Consider the following 11,527-nt stretch of genomic DNA (forward strand, 5'->3'; position numbering starts at 1 on the left):
CCGTGGCGCAGGGGTGACAGCGGTCCGGCCCCTCCGCGACGCGCGCGCACAGGTGGCCGCCGTAGAGGGCATTTCTGTCCACTCTTGATACGAAACTCCATGTCCCGTTTTCTACAGAGGACGTAAAGTCGTCCCGTTTCGTATCAAGGGAGGACGGGACACCCGGATGGCCCCAGCCCATCCTCCGGCGGTGGTCTGGCGGGTCCTGGGAGCCGGCTGGGTGCAGAGATCAGGGCGGGGCGCAGAGGACCTCAATTGACTTCATGGCTCATTGGCGTCTCCCTTTTTCTTGCTAATCTCTCTTCACTCCGCGGGTGTGAATGCCTCCCTCTCTTTTTCAGCAGGCTAGGCCTTCCATTGTTCAGACAGCCCTTTCCTCTGCAAAGGGGGCGGGCGGCAAGTGGGGCAACTGCCCTGGGCAGCAAAGTGAAGGGGCGCTGACAGGTGCTGCCAGCTGGGGCAGGGAGTGGGACAGAGCTGCAAGTGGCTTGTTTTGGGAGGGATGGAGGGAGGACAGCTCCCGCCGCTGCGTGCACTCCTGGGCAAGCGTGGGGGGGAGGCGTGTGCCCTCTGGATCTGTGTGTGGGGCAAAGGCAAGCTGCTGCTGTGGGCTTTGCCCAGGGCACCAAACTTCATTGCTACAGCACTGCTCTGCAATGTTGCTGCCGCTCTCTGTCTTCTTAATTTTTTTTAATTTCATGTTTCAGGTTGAATTTGCCAAATCGGTTCCGAAGCCTATCAACTGTGCCAAACTCAATATTTCGAATCCATGTGGCGCTGCCACTGTATCCTCCATCCCAGACTCTTCAGCTTGAGGCTTCAGATACCCCCAAATCCATTGGCTGGCATCCTATGTACAGGCCCAAGCCCAGAGGTCTTGGGGTTCAGATGTCCCCGAGTCTTGCTTGCCCTTAGCCAACAGGCCAAAGGAGCAAGCTGGGGAGGTGTCTGCCATTTCCATAAAGTAGGTGTGTAGCCAAGATCATCCCACTGGGAGGCTATAGTGGACTCTCATAAGGTGTCCTGTCCTCAGTGCATTGCACAGGTCTGCACCCACCATTGCACACTGCCATTCAAAAGTGATCTCGGCCCTGGCAACAGACCAGTACAGGGACTACACTGGATCTTAATCCATAAGAGGCCTGGTCACCTCTCTCTTCTGGGTCATAGCCTAGCAGACTCTTCCACTCTAGCCAAAAAACGTTAGCCCCTGTGTGGTCGTACTATCTCAGGTGGCTGACGGTGAAGTACTGGAGGCACTGTCAAGAAGCAGAAGAATGCTAGACTTGAGTTGATTGAACTGTGATGGCTTTGTGACTGATGAGATACTTTCTGACTGTGACTGTGTTTTGTCAAATTTGGTGTGCTTTTTTAAAGCTTAAAGTTTCCTATCATCTAGGAAATCAGTACACATTCCAGCAGTTATACCGTGTTTGCTTTTGCTTGGATCTCAAATTGAATACTGTCGTGCTAGCCCCCTAGCATATTTGTAAAGCTCCTAGTTTCACTTTAGTTGGAGAAAAAGAGTGTTATGTTGTATGTGACAATGTGCCACACCACCTGTACCCTACTTTTCAAAATCCTAGATCTACCCATGCCTACGGCTGCCACCCAGTGCCACTAGGGGCCAGACAGTGCCAGTGCCCAGCAGGAGGCTCCCACCCCCACACCACTGCCTGGCAATCACTGCAGGCACTTCCTACCACTGCTAGCATCCCACACTGCCATGGGGGCTCAGCACCACCCCCAGCACCCCATGTCAATGCCTGGCTCATGGTCTTAAGGCCATCACCACCATACAGCCCCCTGTGACACTGTCTGCCTTGCACCCATGGCACAGTGCCATGTAGGGGGTGAGAGCTGTGGGAGGAGCTCCCAGTCACTCCAGTACCGCCTCAGTCAGCAGGTGGAAGGAAAGAGTGAGTGCCTCCTGCCTTGAGTCCCAGCCCCCCTGGCTGCTTACTCCTGAGACCTTTGTAACCCAGGCGGTACACCAAGAGGTACCTCCTCTCCAACTGAAGGGATCAGAGCAGGTGCACAAGCACTGTGGGAGGTATAGGGACTCTTCTCCCCCTATAGAGCAGAGCCAGACCACCAATGGGGACTTAACCATATACCTTTTAATACTGGGAACATAACAGACATAAATCAGAGGGTATAGTGGACACTGCAATGCCCCAAGGGGGCAGGATTCAACAAAGGTTAGACACTAACAATCATTGACAAAAAACAGAGTTAACAAAACATAAAACACAAACAGCAGAACAAACAATACTATTGCGTGGAATATAAAAGAGGCACAAAATGCAAAATGTCAAAGAAATACAGGGCCTTGGTACCTGGAGAGGGAGAAAGATGGGAAAACACAATGGCCCCTTTCTACTGCAAGAAGGTTTACTTCTTGTTAGCTCACTCACCCCAGCTGGGACTTGAACCCAGATCTACTCATGTAGCAGGCAAGAATACTGCCAACACTGGTGGCACTGCTGTAACCTGCTAGGGGTCCTGACCTTCCCAGAGCCCCGGCCTCACTTGAGCCACGTGACCTGTGATTGGAGGAGCTGGAAGCAGAGCTGGGAACCTCTCAGGTCGCTGCTCAGATCCTTGCTGGAGCTGGGGAGCCTCTCCTGCTGGCCGCCGCCTCTCCCAGGGGATCCTGGAGCCCAGTGGGGAGCCTCTCCTGCTGGCTGCACGCCATGCTGCTGAGGGTCCCACTGCTGCCTGTGGGTCCTGCTCCTTCAGGCTCTTCTGGGGCACTGCTCCTGGCTCAGCTCTGTGAAGCTTCTTCCTTGTTGTTCCTCACTGGTTTCTCCCCTGAGTCAGCCCACGCTGCCCCTTTTAGCCCCCTCCAGGTGACCCACGGGGCCAATCAGGGGACACGGGGGGTGAGTCTCTGGGGCCTGATTGGTGCGGAAAGGGAATCCCAAGTCCTCCAATTGTCTTTTGCCCTGTCAAACTCCCTGGGCCAAATCATTACCAGATTGGTGTGGAAAGGGAATCCCAAGTCTGCCAGCCAGCCCTTTCATCCTCCCCTGCGGAACCCTCCACCATCTGGGGTGAAGCGCAGGCCTCAGCCTGGGGGACTACTGGACCCAAGGGGCAGCGATGGGGACCTCCCCCAGCACCCCCGGGGCATCGTAGGTGAAGCGATGGACTGGCCGAAGTTCCCGTCTTGGTTGTGGGGTGCGGTGTGGGGCAGGACTCCATGAAGCCCTGTCAGCTCAGGTTCCCTCTCACTGGAGGAGTCTGCCCCACTGGCAGGTAAAGGCATAGGGATGTTTTCTCCTTCAGTCTCGCCAGACAGGGCCCCACGAGCAGCAGTCCCCGTCTCCCCTTCGCCCTGAGGAGTGGCAGGTCCTAAGCTTGGGTGTAAGTCAGCAGGGTACCATCAGTCAGAGTCCGAGTCCTCCAGGGGAGCTGCAGGTACAACTGCTGGCTGGTGGCACGAGGCCTCCTACGGGGAGACCTAGGCCTCTCTTCTCGCAGGTCTCTCTTGGGCAGAGGGGGCCCCACCAATTCACCAATAGGAAGCAGGAGGTTCCAGTGGACCACGCAACTTAGACCCGGTCCAGACTCAGGGGAGATTTCACATACTGGGAGGTCTCCCAGTTGTCGCACCGCTCTGTGGGGTTCAGCCCACCACCGATCAGTGATTTTGTGTCTCCCAGTTAGCCCCAGGTTTTGCAGCAGCACCTGGTCTCCTTCTTGTAACCCTTGCTCACGCACGCGAGCATCATAAAGCCACTTATGGTGTTACTGGTTTCTTCCAGCAGTTTCAGCTGCCAGTCAGTATGTACAACGGAGACGGTCCCGAAGTTGTTGTGCATATTGACCATGAGTCAAATGTCGTTGGTAGACTTGGTCTACCGCAAAGCACAAATCTATGGGTAACCAGGGCTCCCTCCCAAACATGAGTAAATACGGACTGACCCCTGTTGCGTCATTTCTAGTGGAGTTGTAGGCATGCACCAGGTATGCGATATGCTGGCTCCATGTGGCCTTCTGTTCCTGCCGGAGGGTACCCAGCATATTCAAGAGGGTGTGACTGAAGTGCTCGGGTTGGGGATCCCCTTGGGGGTGGTAGGATGTAGTCCTTGATTTCTGTATGCCAGCCACTGTCAGTACTTCACGCAACAACCGGCTCTCAAAATCTCACCCTTGATCGGAGTGGAGTCTGGCGGGCAGCCCAAACACGGAGAAGTAGTTTTCCCACAGTACTTTGGCAACTGTTCTTGCTGTTTGATGTCATGTAGGGAAGGCCGAGTTAGGACATTTAAAGGTCTGGTTATTGTAGCATAGTCTTTAACGAATCACTGATAGAAACCCGCAAATCCCAGGAATCTTTTCAGTTCCCTAAAGTTCTTGGGTGAAGGCCAGGTGGTCACAGCATTTTCTCCAGATCAGTGCTGACCCCTTCCTGTGATACAATATGTCCTATGTACTTCACAGAGGCCTGGCAGAATATACATCAATGGCCAACTTAAGTCCAGCAGGTTCCAGCCGATCGAGTACCTAGAGTAGCCGTTCTTCGTGTTCCTCCGGGGTCTTTCCAAAAACAATAATGTCATCTAAATAAACCAGTACTTGGGTCACATGCATATCCCCAACCACCTTCTGCCTTAGTCACTAGAAGGTGGCAGGAGCCCCGGATATCCCTTGGGTCATTCGTTCAAATTGATAGAATCCCAAGGGGCAAATAAAAGCAGTCTTCTCTTTGTCCTCTTCCCACAGAGGTATCTAGTAGTAGCCTCTGTGGAGGTCTAGTACTGAAGACCATATGCTCCCTACTAAACAGTCGAAAGCTTCCTGCACCTGTGGGACAGTGAGTCTCTGGGGACTGATTGGTGCAGAAAAGGAATCCCAAGTCCTCCGATCATCTTTTGCCCTTTCAAAACCTCTGGGCCAGGTCACTGCCAGCCAGCCCATCACACCTTGCCCTCCTCATGCACTCCCTAGGGTGCCTGCCACCATCCTGTGCCATGTGTCCTCCCCTAGGACGGCTGTCCACACCATGCACCGCCTCTCTAGGGGACCTGCCCCCTCCCTGCATGCTCTTTCCCATGGGCCCCTGCGCCCCACACACACACTGCCTGCCGCCTCAGCGGTATCAGGTGCAGGAGGAAATGACTTGTGGGAAGGAAATCAGCTTGCAGGACGTGCTCTGGGGGTGAGGTGCCAGCAAGGGACAGATACACAGACACAGCATCCTGCATCGGGAAAGCCCCCAAGCCCAGCGCAGGGCACAAGTTAGAGGCCAAGGAAGGTGAGCGGGATCCTGGGGAAGACTGGAGCACAGGGTATGTGGACAGACGCGAGGGGATGTTCTGAGAAACTCCCCAAGCACTGAATGTAGGGAGACCTAGCAATGAGGGCTTGCCAATAGATGTTGGGGGAGCCTGCATGGGTGAGGGGTGGGACACATGCTGCATGGCCAGCAAGACAGCCCCAGCATGTCCCATACATACTGAACACACATAGATGGGGAAAGATGGGGTCCTGTGCTGGTGTGTTGGGGGAAATGGGCAGACCCAGAGAAGGCACAAGCCATGGGATGCTGTGCAAGAAGACCCCATGGGGAATGGGGTCCAGGGTTGATGCTGTGGGTAAGAGGCTGCAACACCCTAAACAGAAAGACTACGGTGATAGGGGAAGGAGGACCTGTAATGGACAGACCTAGAAAGGGAAGAGGGTGTGAGCTGTGGACAGACAGGTCTGGAGGGGTGAGGTGCAGGGGCATAGGTGGGCATGGCCTATGCAGGTGAGGGGGAGGCTTAGGAGGTGGGGTGTGGATAGTTCCTTTGGGGAGAGAGTGGGGTAGGCTGTGGTGAGAGACTATGTGAGGGTCTCTTGTGGGTGCTTGGTCCTGGCCTGCCCTGCCCTGCTTCACGCTCACTGTGGCCCTCTCTCCCTCCTACAGGGCACTCTCGTGGGCATGGCGACCAGTACCATGTCATCTGCTGACTCCTCCAGCCACAGCACCCTGGAGGACCTGTCGGATGCCTTCAGCTTGGCCCTGGAGCACCATGAGGACTCCAGCTCACTAGGCTCTGACTCTGAGCTCAATGGGGTTCCCCCATACCGCCAGACTGATCGCTATGGCTTCATCGGGGGTAGCAGTGCCCAGAATGCGTGAGTTGGGGGTGGGGGGCAGGGGTAGCCTTCCCAATGGGAGTGCTGGGGCAATGGGGAGGGAGCCTGCTGTGCACTGAGAGAAGTGTAGACCACTGCAGGTGTGGGATGGCATGCCCTGGACTTCTCTGTTGGGCACCTGGGTCCTATTCTGTACATGGTCTCTTGCTCCCTGGCACTGTTGTGCCTGTTGGACCTGGTGTCCAGGTTCACAACCCAACCAAGGCAATCCCTTGCTCGGAGCCTGAGTTCCAGTGTCCTCCTGCTCAGCCCCATTGCACAAACACCTACTAAAGGGCACTGTGCCCACCTCAGTGCTGGCGGTTCAGCACAGACCATCTATAGCCACAAATCAGCTGTACCTGAACCCCTTTCTCTTAGCCTTCCTGGACCCAGCTTAAACCCCTAGGCAGACAGCTTCACCCCCTGGCTCTGAGCAACACTGGCTCAGCTCACATCTGGAGAAGCTGAGCTCCCTGGGGAAGTCGGGGTGAAATTCTCCTTGTTGTCTGAGATGAGGTTTATCAGAGCATCTACCAGGAAACTGCTTCGGCCTGATGCTAACAACAAGTGAGCCTGTTGTAACCGCATCTAACCAGGGATGCAGCTGGTTAGTGCTGTGCCCTTTAGTGGTGATAAACCAGGGGTGAAATTCCAAGCTCTGTCTGCTACACGAACACATAGGATGCTGCAAACAAGTTAAGGTGTGTGTGGGGGTGGTGTGGGGATTATATTTTCTTGCTAAGAGGTCAGTCAAGGATGCAAGGGCCTCAGTGTCCTCTGTTTGGGTTGGCAATGTTTAGGTAGGATCTCTCCAAACTTCCACCTTCTGCATCCCGCCAGATTGCACGGCTGAGCTCAAGATAGAGACATCCAATCTGAATCAGAGCTCTCCAGGCCCTAGGGAAACAGGATCTGTAACTCTGCCCTGTCCCAGCCCCACAGATGATGTCATCTCACTGCCCATAATTCCTTCTTTGGCTTGGCCAGCTTGGGGTCTTCTCTGGTTTGGGTCCCTTGCGGGGGTTTCTGGTAGGCAAGTGGGTCTCAGGGGATGAGCTAACAGGGCCAGGAGCACCAGGTCTGTCCCAGGAGGAGGCTCTGTGTGCTGAGGGCTGCACACACCCGTTAGCTAACACTTCCTGTTTTAGCTGTGAGTGGCCTCACCACATCCTGTCACTGGTCCCCATGGCAACCTGAGTGTGTGGTTAGAGATGTCAGTGCGTCATCTCCCGCCTCTCCCTGCCCTGCACTAGCGGCTGCTGGGGCGGGAATGGAGCCCTGGGTAGGAGACAGCGTTGCTGGGGGTGCAGAGAGCAGAGCCCCATTACCTTCCTCCCCAGTTGCCCATACACAGGGTCCAAAGCAGTCCCTACAGCTGATCCTTGCCCCCAAAACATGCCCAGCCCTGCAGGCCCAATGCTGCCTAGACAATCCCTTCGCTGTCTGAGAGGGGCACTCTGCAGGTGGAAATCCCGACCCACCTCTTTGTCCTTGCTCACGGTGACTTGTGGCTTGCTGGTTATCCAGCAGCTACTCAGCCATATTAGATACTCCTTCATGTGCTACTCACGACTCAGTGATCATCACTCCCTGTTCAACACATATGCATCCTTGACACAAGTATTTCCTGCTCAGCAGTCAGTTATTTCTCCCTTACTTAAGGACTACTCCTTGCTCAGTGCTTGTACATCCCGTACAAAGGGGTGCTCCTTGCTCAGCCCTTTCCCGTTCTTTACTTGAGGAGCACTGAGCACTCCTTATTCAACGTTTTTTCATCCTTTACTTGAGTACTCCCTGTTCAGTTCTCACTCGCTCATTACTCAAAGAGCACTCCCGATCAACGCGTGGTCATTGCTTACTCAAGGAGTACTCCCTGCCCTCAGTGCTTATTATCCCTTACTCAGAGGGTGCTCCTGGTCAGCGCTTGCATGGCCCTCACTTGGTGTGAGTCCTCCCTACTTCAGGTTGACTCTGTTCCAGCTTGTTGCTCAGTGCTCATTGATCTGCTATACATTACTTAAGGGATGTTCAATATTTTCCCCCTCATAACTCAATAGTTGTCCATTTCTCAATGGTTACTTGCTTGCTCCTCACTCCTAGACCCAGAGGGAGGGAGGCAGTTTGCAACAGGATGACACGGACACAAGGGCCTCAGAGTAGTCCCAGTTTGTGTTTCTGCTCAATGCTGTGACAGAGGTGGCACACAATGGGCCAGCCTCCTACTTGGCATCCAGAAGGTCACAGGCAGTGATGATGATGATGAGCTCCCAGTATTTGCTGGGTCACAGGTCAGACCTTGCCCACCTTTTAGGCATGTTACACCATATGTTTGCTAAGGCACTACTCCTTGTCTATTAGGGTTTATCTGGTGTTATTCAGTTTACTTTCACTGTGCTGTCACTCCTTACTTACACACTACTCAGTATTGCTCAGTCATTATTTGGTGTTCACTTTTATGCTATTATTCCTTAGTACTTGGCGTTTATTCAGTCATTATGTGGAGTTCATTTGGCTGGTATATGGTCAGTACTCAGTCACTATTCAGGATTTACTTGGCTGTTGCTCAGTGTTATTCTGAAGGAGTCCTCATCCAGCACATGGGTGCTACAGTAGGCCTAAAGCAAGTCCTGAGGGGCTCTCATTGCATGAGCAGCCCCACTTGCAGAAGCAGCAGATGCTCCTCTACTCCAGCCCTACTCCTCCTGCCCTACAGCACCTTTCTTTTGAGGGTTTTGTGCATGGCCAGGCAGTGCTCTCAAGGCACTGGTGCTGTGAGGAGGATCCGGCCTGAGCAGTTACTCGGTGTTTGCTGCACTGTTACTCAGTAGTTACTTGAAGTTTAGGTCCTGAGTACTTAGGCACTTTCTGATGTTGACACTGCTGTTACTCAGGGCTTAGGGTACCATTTACTCTGCACTTCTTCCTGCCTGCACAGCCCTCACTCACTTCTTGCTCAGCAGTTTCACAGTCAGTCATGACTCATTGTTTACCTGGTTGTTATGGGCCATCCTGGGGCCTGTGGAAGAAAGAGTAAAACCATAACTAGTGAGCTCTGGGCTTGCCCTGTGCATGCATCCAGCCTTTGAAGGTTTATGGAGGGTCTGCGTCAATGCCCTGTGGTCTCTGGGCAAAGCTAAGGGTATTGGGTGCTCCTGGTGAGTGCAGAGTGTGGGGGTGCAGCTGGGGCTCAGATGAGAGCAGAGTCAGCAGGGTGACAGGAGCTGGGGTCAGGCAGAGCAGTGGTCAGAGTTAAAGGTGTGGTGCACCCTTCACTAGGAAGTCCTCCTTTTCCCAGTGCCCATGTCATACATTCCCCAAGTTGCGGTGGCAGGATGGAGAGCTGAGGCAGGAGGGAGTAGCAGCCTGGGGCCAGGATGATGGGTGCAGAGGTGACTGCCCCGCTCTCCCTTCCCCCAGTGCAGCACCCTGGAGGGAGGTGGGGGTTGGCAGAGCCATGGGGCACCCGGGCCAGGCCTGTTACCAGCTAGGCAGAGGAAGAGGAGGGAGGGGAAGAAGGAGAATAGCAGGGGATGTGCTGGGGAAGGGAGCAGAAGGCGGGGGGCAGCCCTTGCTAGGCCTGGGCGTGATACTCCCTCCTCTCCCTGTCCAGCCAAGGGCTGCCCCCACTGGAGCTGCTCCGGCGCCGGGAGAGCAAATGGCTGGAGATGACAGCCCACTGGGACAAGACCATGGCCAGGAGGTACAAAAAGGTGAGAGGGGCTGCAGGGGGACCTGCCAGAATGTGGCAGCCACATCAGGGTGTCCCAGCCACCACTGCGGCACTCCAACACACTGGGGTACCACAGCTCTGCTGACTGTCCACTGTGAGCCCCTCACCCCTTTACTGGGGCAGTGCAGCTTGGCAGTGGGGCACCCTTGGCTCTGCCTCTGCAGTCTTAGGTCCAGGCCTCTCCCTTGGGTGGGCTCTTGGTGTCTCCTGGCCCCTGAGGGCGCTGTTCTGGGCCCAGCCAGGGGCTGATAGGATTTCTGACACCTAGGTGAAGGTGCTGTGCCGGAAGGGCATCCCCTCATCCCTGCGTGCTCGCTGCTGGCCCCTGCTCTGTGGGGCCCAGGCCATCATGGACCGCAACCAAGGAAAGTACCAGGTAACCAGATCCCTGATGCCAGCGCCTGTTCTGTCCACATGTGGGCTGCTTTCTGCACCACTGCGCTGGACTGTGTGTGAGGCTTCCCTCTGCTGGCGACAAGGTACACAAGGGGAGGATAACAGCTCCGCTATTGCTGCTGTGGGAGCACTCCTTGAGCCCGTGCAGCATGGGCTTGTATTGCTGGGTTACAGGGCCCTGTCTGACCTCCAGCCTGGCTGCTCTCTGCTCTCCACTCTCTTGGGCCAAGTCTGGCCTGACCCCAGCTCCCCTCAAAGGACAGAGCCAGTCCTCCTTAACCCAAGGTACTGCCCCCTCCCATTCTGGTCCTTATGGTAATTTTGTTCCCCTGTTGCCATAGGAACTGGAGGAAGCCCCCGGCACCCAACAGTGGCTGGAAACCATTGAGAAGGACATCCATCGCCAGTTCCCCTTCCATGAAATGTTCCTCTCCCCTGAGGGCCACGGGTATGAAAGAGGGCTCAGTTGAGCCCTTGCAGGGCAGGTCTTGGGTGGGAGGAGGGTGGGGAGGGAGTGCATACAGCTGAGGCTGATCTGCCTCAGCTGCTTCAAGAGATGCTGGATCCTGCCCCTGCCCCTATTCCCTCCCAGCTGGGCAGTTTTGTGGTTCTGTGGTTCCCATGCTAAGCCCTGGGTGGCGCTGTCTCCCCATCGAATCAGGGCCCCACAGCTCCCATGAAAGAGCAGGGTGTGGACAGTGTGGCTGGAGTCCCTGGGGCTGTGTCCTGAGAGCCCTGGCACCACATGGGTACATAAGTCCCCAGCTTAGCCAGCTAAAATGTGGTAGAAATTATCATATTCACATCCATCCATCCACCCACCACCACATAACCCCTCCTCCCAGGGTCCAGGGCCTGAGGACCTGAGCTGGGCAGGTGTAAGGGGGTCCAGTTGGGATGGGCTTGTGGGACTGGGACAAGAGAAGGCACTGGGGTTTGCCAGCTTCTGCCTTCCCCATTGATTTCCCTCCCCACCCCTGTCCCTAGGTGGATGGGCCACAGGCCTTGGGAACAGGTGGTGGGGGAAGAGGGGAGGCCAAATGTGGGGTGCTGTGTGCCCCAGCTCAGCTCTGATGCTGCCACATCCCTGCAGGCAGCGTGGGCTCCTGCAGCTGCTGAAAGCCTACACTGTGTACCGGCCCCAGGAGGGCTACTGCCAGGCCCAGGGCCCCATCGCTGCTATGCTCCTCATGCACATGCCTGCTGAGGTGAGTCCTATGCACCCTGCCCCTGTGAGATGCTCACCACCATCCTGCCCACAGGGCACTG

The 11,527-nt window shown here is 55.4% G+C and overlaps 1 protein-coding gene across 1 annotated transcript in view; it reads left to right on the plus strand.

Annotated features, from left to right (window-relative positions):
- The first annotated feature begins 4,951 nt into the window (after positions 1 to 4,951).
- Positions 4,952 to 11,527, plus strand: part of TBC1D10C (TBC1 domain family member 10C) — a 9,989-nt gene continuing 3,413 nt past the window's right edge. The window contains exons 1-6 of the mRNA XM_019556647.1: positions 4,952 to 5,263; positions 5,918 to 6,129; positions 9,743 to 9,842; positions 10,131 to 10,238; positions 10,600 to 10,706; positions 11,352 to 11,466. Of these exons, the coding sequence (XP_019412192.1) occupies positions 5,933 to 6,129; positions 9,743 to 9,842; positions 10,131 to 10,238; positions 10,600 to 10,706; positions 11,352 to 11,466 (627 nt within the window). The 5' untranslated portion in view covers positions 4,952 to 5,263; positions 5,918 to 5,932. The remainder of the gene's footprint in view (positions 5,264 to 5,917; positions 6,130 to 9,742; positions 9,843 to 10,130; positions 10,239 to 10,599; positions 10,707 to 11,351; positions 11,467 to 11,527) is intronic.

Source organism: Crocodylus porosus, unplaced genomic scaffold (assembly GCF_001723895.1).
Source record: "Crocodylus porosus isolate Cpor-Errol unplaced genomic scaffold, CroPor_comp1, whole genome shotgun sequence".
NCBI lineage: Eukaryota > Metazoa > Chordata > Crocodylia > Crocodylidae > Crocodylus > Crocodylus porosus.